At 36.1% G+C, this 19,109-nt stretch overlaps 2 protein-coding genes across 3 annotated transcripts in view; one reads left to right on the plus strand and one right to left on the minus strand.

Annotated features, from left to right (window-relative positions):
• LOC135698614 (5-hydroxytryptamine receptor 1-like) overlaps positions 1 to 19,109 on the plus strand; it is a 272,267-nt gene that overhangs the window by 117,561 nt on the left and 135,597 nt on the right. The gene's annotated exons all lie outside the window — the stretch shown is intronic.
• On the minus strand, positions 16,995 to 18,541 carry LOC135698590 (odorant receptor 4-like). The gene is made up of 6 exons (XM_065218636.1): positions 18,454 to 18,541; positions 17,665 to 18,400; positions 17,510 to 17,606; positions 17,340 to 17,441; positions 17,115 to 17,285; positions 16,995 to 17,048 (listed from the first exon to the last, which is right to left on the minus strand). Exons 1-6 carry the CDS (start codon positions 18,515 to 18,517, stop codon positions 16,995 to 16,997), a joined length of 1,224 nt encoding a protein of 407 aa, XP_065074708.1. The 5' UTR covers positions 18,518 to 18,541.

Raw genomic sequence — 19,109 nt, forward strand, 5'->3', positions numbered from 1 at the left:
AGCTATAAGTGGGTACATGGGAAAGAGCATAAACCAGCAGCCGAATGGGACAACATCGAGACGACAGACGATGATGAATGACATGTCATGCGTCCATGTTCCGCCCACACCATCAGAGCGTGGAAACGGAAAGAGTGCTGGTGATGTTGATGTTGTTTTCGTCGGTCCCGCCGAGGCATTACTGCCTGCCTGCATGATCGTGGATGGCGATGACGACAACGACGACAGCGGCAACTGAAATTATGGGGTCAAACTTTGACGATGGAGCTCTTCCTTTCACCGGATTGGAGGGGTGCCTACAATTCCTCTAGGGTGGCCCAAACTGGAGCGTTCTTTAGAACCAGTTATGGACCAGTGGGTCACCCTAGGCCACCCACCATAACCGGCCATTGAATATTCCGTTTGTGGACTTACTGGAAATCCCACCACTCTCCTATGACTATGATAGGACCCGGTCTCTGGTTGCTGTCCTGTCTACTTCCGCCCCAACCGAGCTGCTGATGACATTTATTAATTTCAATCCGTGATGCGATTACGTGTGACGATGACGGCACTTGGGGACGGTCCGATCGAACTAATTTCGAAGACCGTTTCTGGCATTGAAATATTTCCTAATGACACGGTTTGGTCGACCCGTTACTGGCTCCCGGAAATCGAGAAAGTTTGGTTTTTTTCTATCTTCCGGGAATCAAGGAGTGGAGCAAATAAGGCGATAATTGGATTTTTGAAATTCTCTGTTCACTGGCAGGGCGACGAACGAGACTGGGACGTGGACTTTTCTAATTTCCTGACAAGGAATGACTGATTGAGCTTGGTAGGAGGACAATTATGAACGATACGTGTGCAAAGGCGTTAGAGTTTGAGAATCGATTCCTCGTTGGGGCGTCTACCGTGGGCCAGACTTGCTACAATTGATCGATCACCTTGGGTGATTAACCGTCACCGCAAATGCCAGCTATTGTATGGGACGAACCGCATTGGTTAGATTCAGGGAACAATCCGGTAGTGGTGGAACTATTTGTGTCAAGTGCTCCTAGGGACTCTGAGAGGAACTTGAGGACTTCCAGGGGGTTTCCTGTGCTGTTGTCGTAAATGTTGAACTAAGTAGTTGCACCACATATACAATTTCCAAATGGCGCAGACGTAATCAAAAACCGTGGCGTCAAGAAACATTCCATCATTTATTTTCGTACATTTTACCATTATCAAAAGTAAAATGAGTGACATATCATAATGCTATACTAATATCAACATGAAGCTTTAGCGCGATAATTTATTAGCTGGATAAAGTTCTGACGAGGATAGATTGATAGTTTAGCTAGAGTACGGCAGTGTGAAAATTGAACAGAAGTGGAAATTGAGCGATGGGCCATTGATGCGACAATAATAATCAAATGTGCATTCCTTTGCCTAGCTCATTTGATGGGTGAAAGGATTTGAGGTATGTCCTCAAATCCACAGGTAAAAGAGCGCGCGTTTGACTCGCTCATATGCTGCGGTTGTGGAATAGTTATAGCGACGTTTATCACTACCTAAAGCCCCAAAACCACCCTACCAACAATCAATACGAAACTAACGATTTTAAATTGGCTCACTACTTGACTAGCCTATTGGTTCCAAGCAAATCGATTAACGCATCCCATTCTAGTCGAAATTCTAGTACTACGCAATGTTTGTTTTGATTAGCTATGAAAGTTTGACAGATAGAATGAGGGGTTCGTGGATTTTCCTATGTTTCGAGGGGTGAATCGATTAGCTTGGGACCGAAGATAGTACCAGAGCTGAGCCAAAAAGTTGAGCACGTTTCTTTGGGACCTGCTAGTCTTAGAGTTACCTCTATGACCCTACTGCTTCTCTCTGATATGACTACGTTGGTCATGACGAGAGAAGCAAAGTAAAGAGGAGTATATCATCAAGTCAAACGCCCACTCTTTTTTCTGAGGATTTGAGGTCATACCTCAAATCCCCTCACCCATCAATGTTAGGCAAAGGAATGCGCATTTGGTAATTATTGTCGCATTAATGGCCCTTCGATTAATTATCACACTGCTGTACTCTAGCGGAGCTATCAATGTATCCTCTTCAGAACTTTATCTAGCTAATAAATTATCGCACTAATGCTTCATGTTAATATTAGCGTAGCATTTTCTCTCAACTCTGAAAATCGTAAACGTAACAACGCACTTTGATTGAATATCTTAATGGTACTTCATAACACTTCATAATCTTCAACTACCTCATTATTCTTATTCAGTAATCGAACATAATAGATCCGCAGTGAATAATTCTTCAGTAATAAATAACAGTTAAGGTGATACTCTAAGGATACCTTAGCGTGAAACTTTAAAGGCACAAATGTCAGCTTCCACAAAACATACAAATTTGAAATTGCTACTCCTTGTTTGCTGTGCTACTACAAACAGAGAGTAGCAATTTCAAATTTATATGTTTTGTGGAAGCTGACATTTGTGCCTTTGAAGTTTCACGCTAAGGCTTCCTTAGAGTATCACCTTAATATATTCAGAGGCAAGCAATGTTTGTTTTTGTTTTGTTTTGTTTTTCTGATTCTGGGATCTGCATATTTTCCTGAAATTTTAAATTTGAAGCAACTTTTTAAATTCTGGGCTAAAATTTATTGTACTTCAAGACATTTTCAAGAACCTGCAGTTGAATCCCTTGCATAGTTTAAAAAACTCTTGGATTTTGGTTATTATTCCTACGGTTCATTCCAAGGAAGTTGGAAAAGTAAACCTATTAAGAAAAAAGAAACACTTGGGAGCTTTTGAGAAAAGTTGTAGGAACTTTTGGGAAAAGTTATGGGAACATTCGGGAAAAGTTTTGGAAACTTTTGAGCTCTATGTTCTTTTTGGAAATGTTCTGGGAACTTTTTGAAAATTTCCGTGAACTTTTGGGAAAAGTTCTGGGAACTTTTAGAAGAGTTCTGAAATCTTTTTGGAAAAGTTTCGGGAACTTTTTGGAAAAGTTTCGGGAACTTTTGGAAAAAGTTTTGGGAACTTTTGGGAAAAGTTCTGGGATTTTTTGGGAAAAGCTCTGGGAACGTTTTGGTAAAGTTCTGGAAATTTTGAAAAATGTTTTGGAAAAATTTTGGGAAAAGTTCTGAGAATTTTTTGGAAAAGTTCTGGGAGATTTTAGGAAAAGTTCTGGGAAATTTTTGTAAAAGTTCTGGGATCTTTTGGGCAAATTTCTGAGAACTTTTGGAAAATTTCTGGGATCTTTTGGAAAACTTCTGAGAACTTTTGGAAAGAGTTGTGGGAACTTTTTGGAAAATTTCTGGGAACTTTTGGAAAATTTCGGGTTACATTTGAGAAAAAATTTGGAAACTGTTAGGGAAAAGATCTGGGAACTTTTGTGGAAAATTTTGAGGTCGTTTGTGAGAACGTGAGTTCTGAGAACGTTTGGGAAAACTTCTGGGAACTTTTTGGAAAAGCTCTGGGAACTTTTTGAAAAAGCTCTGGGAACTTTTAGGAAAAGTTTTGGGGTGTTTTGGGAAAAGCTCTGGGAACGTTTTGGAAAAGTTCTGGGAATTTTGAAAAATATTTTGGAAACTTTTGGGAAATGTTCCAGGAATTTTTGGAAAATGTTTTGGAAAATTCTAAAACACTTTTAGGGAAAGTTCTGGGAAACTTTTGGAAAACGATTTTGAACTCCTGGAAAAAGTTCCAAGAATTTTAGGGAAAAGTTCTTGGAACTTTTGGGAAAAGTTCTTGGAACTTTTGGGAAAAGTTCTTGGAACTTTTGGGAAAAGTTCTTGGAAGTTTTGGGAAAAGTTCTTGGAACTTTTGGGAAAAGTTCTTGGAACTTTTGGGAAAAGTTCTGAGAACTTTTGGGAAAAGCTTTGCAAACTTTTGGGAAAAGTTTGGCAACTTTTGAGAAATGTTTTGGGAACTTTAGAGAAAAATTCTGGGAACTTTTGTCAATAGTTTTGGGAACTTTTTGGAAAAGTTTTGGGAATTTTGACTAAAAGTATTGGAATCTTTCGGGAAAAGTTTTGGGAACTTTTGGAAAAGTTCTAAAAAACTTTTTGGAAAATTTCTGTGACCTATTTGTAAAAGTTCTGGGATCTTTTGAGAAAACTACTGGAATTTTTTGCAAAAGTTCTGGGTTCTTTTGGAAAACTTCCTAGAACTTTTGGAAAAGTTCTGGAAGCTTTTTGGAAAAATTCTGGAAACTTTTGTAAATAGTTTTTGCAACTTTTTGGAAAAGTTCTCAATACTTTTTGAAAAAGTTCTGAGAACTTTTGAAAAAGCTCTTGGAACTTTTTGAAATAGTTTTGGAAACTTTTTGGGAAAAGTTCTGTGAACTTTTGTTATAAATTATGGGAACTTTTGTGAAAACTTCTGAGAACGTTTGAAAAAAGTTCTGGGAGCTTTTTAGAAAACTTTTGGGAACTTTGGAAAATTTCTGGGAAGTTTTGGATAATTTCCGGGAACTTTTGAGAAAAATCTTGGTATAATTTGGGAAAAGTTCTAGGAACTTTTGGGTAAAGTTCTGGAAACTTTTTGGAAAAGCTCTGAGAAATTTTTGGAAAAGTTCAGGGAAATTTTTGGAAAAGTTTTGGGGTGTTTTGGGAAAACCTCTGGGAACGTTTTGGAAAAGTTCTGGGAATTAAAAAAAAAAACAGTTTTGGAAACTTTTGGGAAATGTTCTGAGAACTTTTGGCAAAAGTTTTGGGAACTTTTGGAAAATTTCGGGGTACATTTGATAACAAATTTGGAAGCTTTTAGGGAAAAAATCTGGCAATTTTTGTGGAAAATGTTGAGATCATATGTGAGAACGTGAGTTTTGAGAACGTTTGGGAAAACTTCTGGGAACTTTTTGGAAAAGCTCTGGGAACTTTTTGAAAAAGCTCTGGGAACTTTAAGGAAAAGTTTTGGGGTGTTTTGGGAAAACCTCTGGGAACGTTTTGGAAAAGTTCTGGGAACTTTTGGCAAAAGTTTTGGAAAAGTTCTAAAAAACTTTTAGGAGAAGTTCTGGGAAACTTTTGGAAAAAGATTTTGAGCTCCTGGAAAAAGTTCTTGGAACTTTTGGGAAAAGTGCTGAGAACTTTTGAGAAAAGTTTTGGAAACTTTTGAAAAAAGTTTTGGAAACTTTTGAGAAAAGTTTTGAGAAAAGTTTTGCGAACATTTGGGAAAAGTTTTGCGAACATTTGGGAAAAGTTTTGGTAACTTTTGAGAAACGTTTTGGGAAATTTTGAGAAAAATTTGGGAACTTTTGTGGACAGTCCTGGGAACTTTTTGGGAGTTTTGACAAAAGCAATTCTGGGAGTTTTGACAAAAAGTTTTGGAAACTTTCGGGAAAATTTCTAAAAAAGCTTTTTGAAAAATTTTGGGGACATTTTTGTAAAAGTTCTGGGATCTTTTGAGAAAACTTCCGAAGTATTTGGGAAAGTTCTGGAAACTTTTTGGAAAAACTCTGGGAACTTTTAGGAAAAGAAAAGTTCTGGGAGCTCCTGTAAAAGTTCTGGGATCTTTTGACAAAACTTCTGGAAACTTTTAGAAAAGTTCTGGGATCTTTTGGAAAACTTCCGAGAGCATTTGAAAAAGCTCTTGGAACTTTTTGAAATAGTTTTGGAACCTTTTGGAAAAAATTCTGTGAACTTTTGTTATAAATTATGGGAACTTTTGTGAAAACTTCTGAGAACGTTTGAAAAAAGTTCTGGGAGCTTTTAAGAAAAAAAATGGGAACTTTGGAAAATTTCTGGGAAGTTTTGGATAATTTCCGGGAACTTTTGAGAAAAATCTTGGGATAATTTGGGAAAAGTTCTAGGAACTTTTGGGTAAAGTTCTGGAAACTTTTTGGAAAAGCTCTGAGAAATTTTTGGAAAAGTTCAGGGAAATTTTTGGAAAAGTTTTGGGGTGTTTTGGGAAAACCTCTGGGAACATTTTGGAAAAGTTCTGGGAATTTTAAAAAACAGTTTTGGAAACTTTTGGGAAAAGTTGTGGGAACTTTTTGAAAATTTTTTGAGAACTTTTGGAAAATTTCGGGGTACATTTGATAACAAATTTGGAAACTGTTAGGGAACAGATCTGGGAATTTTTGTGGAAAATTTTGAGATCATATGTGAGGACGTGAGTTTTGAGAACGTTTGGGAAACTTCAGGGAACTTTTTGAAAAAGCTCTGGGAACTTTTAGGAAAAGTTTTGGGGTGTTTTGAGAAAAGTTCTGGGAATTTAAAAAAAAACAGTTTTGGAAACTTTTGGGAAAAGTTCTGGGAACTTTTGGCAAAAGTTTTGGAAAATTTCTAAAAAACTTTTAGGAAAAGTTCTGGGAAACTTTTGGAAAAAGATTTGGAACTCCTGGAAAAAGTTCTTGGAACTTTTGGGAAAAGTTCTGAGAACTTTTGAGAAAAGTTTTGGAAACTTTTGAAAAAAGTTTTGGGAACTTTTGAGAAAAGTTTTGCGAACATTTGGGAAAAGTTTTGGCAACTTTTTAGAAAAGTTTTGGGAACTTTTGAGAAAAGCTCTGGGAACTTTTGTGATTAAATCTGTGAACTTTTTAGAAAAGTTCTGAATACTCTTTGGAAAAGTTCTGGGAGCTTTTTGGAAAACCTCTGGGAACTTTTGAAACAGTTGTGGAAACTTTTAGGAAAAGTTTTGGAAACTTATGGGAAACGTTCTGAGCTCTTTTGGGGAAAAGTTCTGGGAATTTTTAAAAAAGCTATGGAAAGTTTTGGGAACTTCGGAGAAAAGTTCTGGGGAATTTTGAGAAAAAATTTGGGAACTTTTGTGGACAGTCCTGGGAACTTTTTGGAAAAGTTCTGAAAACTTTTTGGAAAAGTTTTGGGAACTTTAAGGAACAATTCTGGGAGCTTTGACAAAAAGTTTTGGAAACTTTCGGGAAAAGTTCTAAAAAACTTTTTGGAAAATTTCAGGGACATTTTTGTAAAAGCTCTGGGATCTTTTGAGAAAACTACTGGAAACTTTTTTAAAAGTTCTGGGTGTTTTTGGAAAACTTCCTAGAACTTTTGGGAAAGTTCTGGAAACTTTTTGGAAAAATTCTGGGAACTTAAAAAAAAAGTTCTAGGAGCTTTTGAGAAAAGTTTTGGAAACTTTTGAGAAAAATTCTGGAAACTTTTGTGAATAGTTTTTGTTACTTTTTGTAAAAGTTCTCACTACTTTTTGAAAAAGTTCTGAGAACTTTTGAAAAAGCTCTGGGCACTTTTTGAAAAAGTTTTGGGAACTTTTGGGAAAAGTTTTGGGAAGTTAAGGATAAAGTTCTGGAACTTTTTGAAAAAGTTTTGGAAAGTTTTAGGAAAAGTTCTTTAAACTTTTGTTATAAATTATGGGAACTTTTGTGAAAACTTCTGAGAACGTTTCAAAAAGTTCTGGGAACTTTGGAAAATTTCTGGGAAGTTTTGGATAATTTCCGGAAACTTTTGGGAACAAATTTGGGAACTTTTGGGAAAATTTTGGGAACGGTTGGGAAAAGTTCTAGGAACTTTTGGGTAAAGTGCTGGAAACTTTTCGGAAAAGCTCTGAGAAATTTTGAGATTCTGGGATTTTTTTTGAAAAATTCTGGGAACTTTTGGAAAATTTCCGGAAACTTTTGGGAAAGGTTTGCGAACTTAGGAAAAAGTTCTGGGAACTTTGCAAAAAAGTTCTGAGAAGTTTTGAGAAAAGTTATGGCAACTTCTGGAATCTTTTTGGAAAAGTTCTGGGAATTTTGAAAAATGTTTTTGAAACTTTTAGGAAAAGTTTTGGAAACATTTGGGAACAATTCTGGGAGTTTTGACGAAAAGTTTTGGAAACTTTCGGGAAAAGTTCTAAAAAACTTTTTGGAAAATTTCGGGAACATTTTTGTAAAAGTTCTGGGATCTTTTGAGAAAACTTCTGGAAACTTTTGGAAAAGTTCTGGGATCTTTTGGAAAAAGTTCTTAGATCTTTTGGAAAACTTCCGAGAGCATTTGGAAAAGTTCTGAAAACTTTTTGGAAAAACTCTGGGAACTTTTAGGAAAAGAAAAGTTCTGGGAGCTTTTGAGAAAAAATCTGGAAACTTTTGTGAATAGTTATTTCAACTTTTTGGAAAAGTTCTGAATATTTTTTGAAAAAGTTCTGGGAACTTTTGAAAAAGCTCTTGAAACTTTTTGAAAATGTTTTGGAAACTTTTGGGAAAAGTTCTGTGAACTTTTGTTATAAATTATGGGAACTTTTGTGAAAACTTCTGAGAACGTTTGAAAAAAGTTCTGGGAGCTTTTTAGAAAAATTTGGGAACTTTGGAAAATTTCTGAGAAGTTTTGGGTAATTTCCGGGAACTTTTGAGAAAAATCCTGGGAAAATTTGGGAAAAGTTCTAGGAACTTTTGGGTAAAGTTCTGGAAACTTTTTTGAAATGCTCTGAGAAATTTTGAGAAAAGTCGTGGGATCTTTTTGAAAAATTCTGGGAACTTTTGGAAAATTTCCGGAAAGTTCTGGGAAAGGTTCGGGGAACTTAGGAAAAACTTTGTGAAAACTCTGGGAACTTTTGTGAAAAGTTCTTAAAATTTTTTGAAAAAGTTTTGGGAATTTTGCAAAAAGTTCTGGGATATTTTGGGAAAAGCTCTGGGAACATTTTGGAAAAATTCTGGGAATTCTGGAAAATGTTTTAGAAACTTTCAGGAAAAGGTTTGGGAACTCTTGCAAAAAAGTTTTGGAAATTTGGAAAGCTCTGGGAACTTCTGGGATCTTTTTGGAAAAGTTCTGGGAATTTTGATAAAAGGTTTTGGGAACTTTTGGGAAAACTTTTGGAAACTGTTGGCAAAAGTTTTCGAAAAGTTCTAAATTTTTTTTGGAAAGGTTCTGGGAAATTTTTGGAAAAGTTCTGGGATCTTTTGAGAAAGTATCTGGGAACTTTTGGAAAAGTTCTGGCATCTTATGGAAAACTTCCGAGAACTTTTGGGAATGTTTTGGGAACTTTTGAGAAAAATTCTGGGAACTTTTGTGAATCTTTCTGGAATTTTTTTGGAAAAGTTCTGGGATCTTTTTTAGAAAGCTCTGCGACCTTTTTGAAAAAGTTTTGAGGACTTTTAGAAAAGGTTTTGGGAACTTTTGGGAAATTTCCGGAATCTTTTGCGTAAAGTTCTGGGAATTTTGAAAAAAGCTGTGAAAAGTTTTTGGAACTTTTGGGAAAAGTTCTGGGATGTTTTGTGAAAAACTCTGAGAACTTTTGTGAAAAGTTCTGGGAACTTTTTGGAAAAGTTCTTAAAACTGTTTGAAAAAGTTTTGCGAACTTTTGGGTAAAGTTCTGGGATATTTTGGGAAAAGCTCTTGGAACGTTTTGGAAAATTTCTGGGAATTTTGAAAAAAGTTTTGGAAACTTTCGGGAATAGGTTTGGGAACTTTTGGGAAACGTTTTGGAAATTAAGGGAATTTTTTGGAAAAGTTCTGGGATCTTTTGGAAAACTTCCAAGAACTTTCGGGTAAGTTCTGGGAACTTTTTGGAAAATATGGATTCCTGGAAAATTTTCTGCGATATTTTTGGAAACATTCTGGGAACTTTTGGAAAATTTCCGGACACTTTTGAGAAAAGCTTTGGGAGCTTTTAAGAAAAATTCTGAGAACGTTTGTTAATAGTTCTTGGAACTTTTTGGAAAAGTTCTTAAAACTGTTTAAACAAGTTTTGGGAACTTTTGGGAAAAGTTCTGGGATATTTTGGGAAAAGCTCTTTGAACGTTTTGGAAAAAATCTGGGAATTTTGAAAAAAAGTTTTGGAACCTTTCGGGAAAAGGTTTGGGAACTTTTGGGAAACGTTTTGGAAATTCAGGGAATTTTTTGGAAAAGTTCTGGGATCTTTTGGAAAACTTCCAAGAACTTTCGGGTAAGTTCTGGGAACTTTTTGGAAAATACTGGACTCCTGGAAAATTTCTGGGATCTTTTTGGAAACATTCTGGGAACTTTTGAAAAATTTCCGGACACTTTTGAGAAAAGCTTTAAGAGCTTTTGAGAAAAATTCTGAGAACGATTGTTAATAGTTCTTGGAACTTTTTGGAAAAGTTCTGAATACTTTTTGGAAAAGTTATGGGAACTTTTGAAAAAGCTTTTGGAATTTATGTGAAACGTTGTGGGATCTTTTTGGAAAATTTCTGGGAACTGTTGGAGACGTTCCGGTGTTGGGAATTTCAGGATAAAGTTCTAGACATTTTTGGAAAAAGTTCTGGAATCTTTTGAGAAAAGTTCTGGAAACTTTTGTGATAAATTCAGGGAACATTTGTGAAAAGTTCTTGGAACTTTTTAAAAAAGTTTTGGGAACTGTGGAAATTTTTTGGGAGCTTTTCGAGAATTTCCAGAAACTTTTGGGAAAAGTTCTGGGAACTCATGAGAAAAGTTTTAAGAACTTTTGGGAAATTTTCTGAAAATATGTGAGAAAAGTTCTGGGATCTTTTTGGAAAAGTTTTGGGAACTCTTGGAAAATTTCTGAGAACTTATGGGAAAAGTTCTAGAGACTTTTGGGAAAAGTTCTGGCAATTTTTCGGAAAATTTCTGCGATTTTTTGGGAAATTCTCTGGGAACTTTTTGGAACAGTTTGGGGAATTTCAAAAAAAGCTGTGAAAAGTTTTCGTAACTTTCTGGAAAGGTTCTGGGAAGTTTTGTGAAAAACTCTGGGAACTTTTGTGAAAAGTTCTGGAAACTTTTTGGAAAAGTTCTTAAAACTTTTTGAAAAAGTTTTGGGAACTTCTGGTAAATATTTTGGGAAAAAATCTGGAAACTTATGGGAAAAATTTCGGGAACTTTTTGGCAAATTTATGAGAATATTCCAGAAAAGTTCTGGGAACTTTTTGGAAAAAATCTGGGATCTTTTTGAAAAGTTTTGGGAACTTATGGAAAATTTCCGGGAACTTTTGGGAAAAATTCTGTGAACTTATGGGAAGAGTTCTGCGAATTGTTAGGAAATGCTCTAGGAACTTTTGGAAAAGTTCTGGGAATTTTGAAAAAAATTATGGAAAGTTTTGGGAAATTTTGTGGAAAATTCTGGGAACTTTTGTGAAAAGTTCTGGTATCTTTTTGGAAAAGTTCTGAAAACTTATTAGAAAAGTTCTGAGAACTTTTTGGAAAAGTTCTGGAAAATTTCTTGGAATTTTTGGAAAATTTCTGGGGATTTTTGGAAAAAGTTCTGGGAAGTTTTGCAAAAAGTTCTGGAAACTTTTAGGAAAAGCTCTGGCAATTTTTGGGAAAATTTATGGAAACTTTTGGGAAGTAAGTCGTATTGAGGTTACCGTAGGCTACTTAAAAATTTTCTAAGCTTACCTGAAATTTGCGGGCTAAGTATCTAGATTTTTTCTGAGTTCCCTAGAGTGCTCGGAGTTTCTATTATTGTTCTCTTGGGCATTTATGAAGTTCTTATTAAATTATCTGAAGTCTCAGTCTTCTTATGGTTCCCTAGACCATCCTTTCTCAACGTTCTTCCACCGTACGGTCAAGCTCGCTTAACATCGCTTATTTTCATGTGCTTTTCGGTTAGTGGGGGTTCAGAATCGATACCCTAGAATTCTCCAATGTGCCCAGAAGTGTTGTGAAGTTATCAGAGTTTCACTTAAATTCCTGAAGGCTTCCCTGCGTATAATGCCCTGAGTCTTTTGGAGGAGCCCTTGCACTTCGCTGAAGTTCACATTGTTTTGCGCAAGTTTACCGAGCTTCTCGGAGGATCGCTTAACTTCTTCGAATTATCAAAAATGCTTCTGAAACGTTCTTAAGAAGCTCGCATTTCTATTCAGTTTTTTGACTACTCCAAAATCTACTAGGACTGCTCTGAAGTGCTCATTAACTTCCCTTAACTTCTCCTAGACTATTCACAAAACTTCTCTGATGGCAGCAGACCTTTTCTGAACTTCGCTAATTTTTCTTTGGTTGTTTCTGTGGTGAGCAGTTCTAAGCCAAATTAATTAGAAAAATTGGACCTTCTCCAATTTGCAGAAAACAGATTCACATTTTTGCTGAAATTAGGAAATTTTGCGTCTTGTAAGGTTTTCAAAATGGCGACTATGAAAATAAAAAAAAAATTGCACGGAAATGGCACTTTTGATCTAAATGACGCCTGAGACAATATTATAGAAACAAATAATGTTTTTTTTCTGAGAGATATAAATAACAACAACAACAACAAATAAATTCAGTAACTTCAAGATTTTTTTTTAAAACAATGTTCAAACACTTTTGGAAATACTATAGACACCTTAAAAATGGCACTTATGGTAAAAATTTTCAAATGATTTTACACAGAATACATCGTTTGAAACATTTCAAATTGTTTTCTTTGAAAAAAAATACACAAAAAAGCGTACCAACAAAAAGTTCTTGCTCTACAATTTTTGACAGCTTTCAAGTGTCCATAGTTTTGACAATTAAAATGTTTTTTTTTTTTATAATATGCTTTTTCTTAATATAATTTTTCTAAAATCGGTCTATAACATTTCAAAATACATAGTTTTTGATTTTTTTTTAAATTGTGCTTAAAATTAAAATAAAACATTTTTTGTTTATTTTTTCTAGAAATTATTTTCCTCTACAACTTTGTCTCAGACATCATTTCGATGAGAAATGCCGTTGAAAAAAATTAAAAGCCGTTATTTTAAAAATTTTATTAGATCCAAAATGGCCGATTTTTTAGCAAAAATGTGAATCATTGCCCACAACAAACTATTAAGCAAAGTTTTATGCAAATCAGAGAAGGTCGATTTTAAGGCCTCCATTTGAAATTTTCTGTTTTTTTGGCCTGGAACTGCTCAGGTTGGTTGCATAGAATATTAATGTTGCGCCTTTACGAGCTTAAACATATTTAGATTTGAAAGCAATTGTGCCTTTAGAAGCTCAACATCATTTTGATGAAGAAGCTATTGCGACTTTGGAATCTCAAAATCATTCTGCCCTGTAATGGCGGTTACATGGGGTTTCGCATTTACTTAATCGGACATTTCTGAAATTTTGAGCTTCTAAAGACGCAACAGAAATATTATTCTGTTCTATGCTATCAAGCTAAAGGCGCAACAGCTTTTTAATCACAATCGTTTTGAGCTTCTAAAGGCACAATAGTTTCTTAATCGAAATTATTTTGAGCCTAGAGTCACAACAGTTTCCTACTCGAAATAAAGTTGAGCCTCTAAAGTCACAACAGCTTCTTAATCAAAATGATTTGGAGGTTCTAAAGTCACAACAACTTCTTAATCGAAATGATTTTGAGATTCTAAAGTCGTAACATTTGAACATGAAAGTTGCAATAGTTTCATAATCAAAATGATGTTGATCCTCTTAGGATGTAAAAGTTGATTAAAATGATTTTGAGCTTCTAAAGTCACCACAGTTTCCTAATCAAAATATTTTTAATATTCTAAAGGCGCAACAGCTTTTTTAATCTGCCCTGTAATGGTGGTTACGTATGGTTACACATTTACTGAATTAGATATTTCAAAGACTTTGGGCTTCATAAGTTTCTTAATCAATTTTATTATGAGCTTCTAAGGACACAGCAGTTTCTTAATGTAAATAATTTTAAGCTTCTGAAGTCGCAACAGCTTCTTAATCAAAGTGATTCTGAGCTTCTAAAGGCGCAACAGCTTCTTTATCAAAATAATTTTGAGCCTAAAGTCGCAACATTTACCTAATCAAACTAATTTTGAGCTTCTAAAGGTGCAACAGCTTCTTATTCGGAATGATTTTGAGCTTCTAAAGGCGCTACAGCTTCTGAATCAAAATGATTTTGAGGTTCTAAAGTCGTAATAACTTTATAATTGAAATGTTTTTCAGCTTCTTAACGCACAAAAGCTTCTAATTCGAAATGCTTTTGAGCTGCTAAAGGGACAACAGCTTCTTAATCAAAATGGTTTTGAGATTCTGAAGTCACAACAGCTTGATAATGAAAATTATTTTGAGCTTGTAAAGTCACAACAGCTTCTTAATCGAAATGCTTATGAGCTTCTAAAGGAACAACAGCTTCTTAATCAAAATGCTTTTGAGATTCTAAAGTCACAACAGCTTGATAATCAATATTATTTTGAGCTTCTAAAGCCGCAACAGCTTCTTAATCAAAATGATTCTGAGCTTCTAAAGGCACAACAGCTTCTTAATCGAAATGATTTCGAGATGAACATGACTTTCGCAATAGCTTCTTAATCAAAATAATTTTGAGTCTAAAGTCGCAACAGTTTCCTAATCAAAATTATTTTCAGCTTCTAAAGGAACAATAGCTTCTTAATTAAAATGATTTTGGGCTTCTAAAGACTTAACAGCTTCTTAATCGAATTGATTTTGAGCTTCTAAAGGAACAGCAGCTTATTAATCAAAATGGTTTCTAGGTTCTGAAGTCACAACAGCTTGGTAATTATAATTATTTTGAGCTTCTAAAGTCGCAACAGCTTCTTAATCGAAATGATTTTGAGATTCTAAAGTCGTAACATTTGAACATGAAAGTTGCAATAGTTTCATAATCAAAATGATTTTGAGCCTCTTAGGATGTAAAAGTTGATTAAAATGATTTTGAGCTTCTTCAGGCGCAACAGCTTCTTAATCGAAATGATTTTGAGATTCTAAGGTCACAACAGCTTTTTTAATCTGCCCTGTAATGGTGGTTACGTATGGTTAAACATTTACTGAATTAGATATTTCAAAGACTTTGGGCTTCAAAATTTTCTTAATCAAATTTATTATGAGCTTCTAAGGCCGCAACTGTTTCTTAATGTAAATGATTTTAAGCTTCTGAAGTCGCAACAGCTTCTTAATCAAAATGATTCTGAGCTTCTAATGGCGCAACAGCTAGTATATCAAAATAACTTTGAGCCTAAAGTCGCAACAGTTTCCTAATCAAAATTATTTTGAGCTTCTGAGCAACAGCTTCTGAATCAAAATGATTTTGAGGTTCTAAAGTCGTAAAGACTTTATAATTGAAATGTTTTTCAGCTTCTAAAGGCACAAAAGCTTCATAATCGAAATGCTTATGAGCTTTTAAAGGAACAAAAGCTTCTTAATCAAAATGCTTTTGAGATTCTGAAGTCACAACAGCTTTACAATCAATATTATTTTGAGCTTCTAAAGTCGCAACAGTTTCTTAATCAAAATGATTCTGAGCTTCTAAAGGCACAACAGCTTCTTTATCAATATGATTTTGAGATTCTAAAGGCGCTACAGCTTCTGAATCAAAATGATTTTGAGTTTCTAAAGGTTCATCAGCTTCTACATAGTAAAGATTTTGAGATTCTAAAGTTGCAACAGCTTCTTAATCAAAATTTTTTGAGCTTCTAAATGCCCAACAGGTTCTTAATCAAAATTATTTTGAACTTCTAAAGGGGCAACGGAAATATTCTTCTGTTCTATGTAATTGCAGTCCTTTAAATTAATAAGATATTTCATAGGTTTTGGGCTTCGAAACGTCCCACAGTTTCTAAATAAAATAATTTGAGCTTCTAAAGGCATAACAGCTTCTTAATCATAATAATGTTGAGCTTCAAAAGACCCAACAGTTTCCAAATTTTAATGATTTTGAGTTTCTAAAGACGCAACAGCTTTTAAATTAAACTGATTTGCAGCTTATTAAGGAGCCACAATTGTTTAATCAAATTGATTTGAAGCTTCTAAAGGCACAACAGTTTCTTAAACGAAATTATTTTGAGATCAACTTAACATCAATCCTAACAACTTCTTAACTTCAATAATTTTGAGCTTCTAAAGGTGCGATAGCTACTTAATAGAAATGATTTAGATTTTGTATATTGACAACAGCATCTTTATTAAAATAATGTTGAGCCTTTGAAGGCGCTATTGTTTCATAATCAAAACGATTTTGAGCTTTTAAGTCGCAGCAGCGTCTTTATCAAAATGATTTTGAGTTTCTAAAGCCGCAACAGCTTCTTATTCAGAATGACTTAGAGCTTTTAAAGGCGCATCAGTTTCACAATCAAAATAATTTCGAGCCTAAAGTCGTAACAGCTTCGTAATCAAAATAATTTTAAGCTTCGAAAGGTGCCACAGCTACTTATTCAAAATGATTATGAGTTTCTTAAGACGCAACAGCTTTTTAATCAAAATGATGTTGAGCCTAAAGTCGCAACAGTTTCCTAATCAAAATAATTTTAAGCTTCTAGAGGTGAAACAGCTTCTTATTCGGAATGATTTTGAGCTTCTAATGGAGCTACAGCTTCTGAATCGAAATGATTTTGAGGTTCAAAAGGTTCATCAGCTTCTACATCGTAATGATTTTGAGATTATAAAGTTACAACAGCTTTATAACCAAAATTAAGTTGAGCTTCTAAAGGCACAACAGCTTCTTAATCAAAATAATGTTGAGCTTCTAAATGCGCAACAGTTTCCAAATTTTAATGATTTTGAGTTTCTAAAGGCGCAACAACTTTTAAATTTAAATGATTTTGAGCTTCTTAAGGAGCAACAACTGCTTAATCAAATTGGTTTTTAGCTTCTAAAGGTACAACAGTTTCTTAAACGAAATTTTTTGTGCTTCTACTTACTTAATCGAAAAGATTTAGAGCTTCTAAATTGACATCAGCGTCTTTATCAAAATAGTTTTGAGCCTTTGAAGGCGCTATAGCTTCAAAATAAAAATGGTTTTGAGCTTCTAAAGGCGCATTAGCTTCTAAATCGAAATTATTTTGAGCTTCTTAAGTTGTAACAACTTCGTAATCAAAATGATTTGGAGATTCTACAGTCGCAACTAAAGTAGAATGTATCCGGGATTGAACGATCGTCTGTTACAGTGGTTTGCTGTGACGCAAAGGGTTTGGTGGCCCAGTGGTTACCGTTTTTGCTTACTGAGCAGAAGATATTTATCCTTTACATTATCGAGTTGATAGGGTCGCATTCACGTGTCATTTGCTTACCATGCTATTTAAAAGATCGCATCCTCTATTAAAGTGAATCCAGATCTAATTCACCCTTCTAACAAAATCGTCCTTCCCTTTGGTTAACTACCTTTATTATCTACGCTTGAATTACAGAACAAATATAGCAGAAGATCAACAAACAAGCAACGCAAAGCACAGTATTCAACGAAAGCCTACACTCATGGCATAACTGTCTTCAGAAGAGTAAAATAGGACCACGACGATTGAAGAATCTAAAAAAGAAAAATTGGCTAATCACTGATGCACAAACCACTAGTAAACTCTCTTCCGCCACGTACCCGACTGAAGGTGTTGATCGTAATCGGCCAGAACTTCCACGCCGTCAATACCATCGGAATTTGAGCTCTCTGAATGATCGGAATCAGATTCTTCCCGAACCGAGGATCTCGTCCGCTGGCCTCCCCGTGGTACCAGTTGCAGTTGAATGCACCCGATGCTATTGCCTTGCTCTGAAATCAATCAATCCGGATCATTCCGAACATGCGATACGGTTGAACACTTACATTCACCGAGATCTCCTCCCCGTAGTAGCACAGGATGAAAATCTCCATCAGGATGCAGAGCATGAAAAGCGTGAACTTGACGACCAGGGTGAAACCAGCCGTCTGTAATAAACAAAATTTTCCCGTAAAGTCCTCGATCATCTTTGGTTCATTGGGTGTTCAAAACTTACGGTTATCACATATCCTTGCATGCACATCAGAATTGAACTTGCCGAAAAGTTGAGAAACAGCGTCGTGCTGAACATGGCCTGCAGTTCATCGCGGCACCTATCCGAACATTTGAAAATTTAGTTCACCGCTCCTCAACCAAATGTCGTTGAAATACCTGAGCACATCCTGATGGTACTGCACAACTCGACGGAACTTCTCCTTCGACCTCCCAAGGCTTCTCTCATCCTGAGTCTCGACCACATTCTCGATCCAATTCCGCAGCAACTTCAGCTGCATCGTCAGATGCGAAGTTAGCAGACAGAAGATGCAGTTGAAGCCCACATTCCCAACGGCCACTATGTTCCCGGAGTACACCTCGAACAGATACACCAGATAGTACTGGAGACCTCCGGTCGACTCAAACGGGAACCAAATCACGTACGGAAACAGCCGAATCCACTCGCTCTTGGCCACCCCGGTGTAGATCATCTCCGCCACCGGTAGAAAGTTGAACGCCGACACCATTACGATATTCCCAACGGCGGCCATCGTCGTAATGGTCACAGTCGGACGAAGTGCCCCATCGCGAATCGTCAGATCCCCGGGTGTAAGATCCTGATCGTCCCACTTGGTCCGGAAGTCCGCAATCAACCTGGTCAGAATGTCCCGATTGTACGCCAAGCAGTGCATCTTCGCCAGGCCAATGATGCAGAACCCGGTGCTGCTGATTTGGATGGCCACCTCTTCGACGACTTCGTCCGTTTTCCGGGCACCCGTCATGAGCCGAATGATGTTGATGATCTGTCCCAAGACGCAATAGGCCAACATCAGGAAGCACACGATGAAGGGGGCGTTGGATTTGAGTCTTCCGGTGACGTTGTCCGGGTACGGAACCAAGCAACTGGGATAACCTGGGAAATTCAGATGTTAATGGTGGCTTCAAACGGGCGAGGAACTTACTCACCAATCAAGCGGAGGACTTTGGCGATGAACGCAAACGTTTGATCGAATTCAATCGGACGGGTCATCTCTGCTGCTTTGCCAATGGAATCGGTCGCTCTGGTGGAACCACTTGCCAACGACTTGCATTTAAAGGTGTCGCAAAACATGTTGGCATGTGAATAATAGATCTGATAGTTACCGATTGATTTTTGAAAGAAACCAGGACCTTCCCGTGGTCATTTTGTGGTAACTGGATTTCTCTGATGTGCTGCACGCTGTTTGATCAATTATGCATGATTGTTGGAAAGTCGTCCGTAGTCAGTCCAATCGGTAGTTGGTTTGCCCCATTACGGTGTTTGTTTGTTGGGCTTTGACATTTAATGGATCCATTTAGCGGGGAATATGTTGTTTGAAGTTTACTTATGCTGGCGGCATTTTTTTAATAATCCACATTTACTCACTGTGCATCGGTAAACGATTTCAAATTGCCCTTGATGGCGTCAAGGGCAATTTGAAATCGTTTACCGATGCACAGTGAGTAAATGTGGATTATTAAAAAAATGTCCGGTGGAGCCTACCAACTATTCAGTTTGAGAATCTCTCACCGGGTGATAGAAATGAAGGAGATTTGAATAAATTCAAGAGATCCACTGAATGTTCCCACAGATTTCCAGAAAA

The sequence above is a fragment of the Ochlerotatus camptorhynchus genome, unplaced genomic scaffold (assembly GCF_037179485.1).
Source record: "Ochlerotatus camptorhynchus isolate MF236.1 unplaced genomic scaffold, CSIRO-AGI_Acam_v1.1 ptg000091l, whole genome shotgun sequence".
Taxonomy (NCBI): Eukaryota; Metazoa; Arthropoda; class Insecta; order Diptera; family Culicidae; genus Ochlerotatus; species Ochlerotatus camptorhynchus.

Coding starts and splice junctions, on each gene's coding strand:
- LOC135698590 (XM_065218636.1), bottom strand. CDS start 18,517: ATGACCCGTCCGATTGAATTCGATCAAACGTTTGCGTTCATCGCCAAA. Junction 18,401..18,453: donor CAAAGTCCTCCGCTTGATTG/GTGAGTAAGTTC, acceptor TGAATTTCCCAG/GTTATCCCAGTTGCTTGGTT. Junction 17,049..17,114: donor CGATCAACACCTTCAGTCGG/GTACGTGGCGGA, acceptor TTTCTTTTTTAG/ATTCTTCAATCGTCGTGGTC.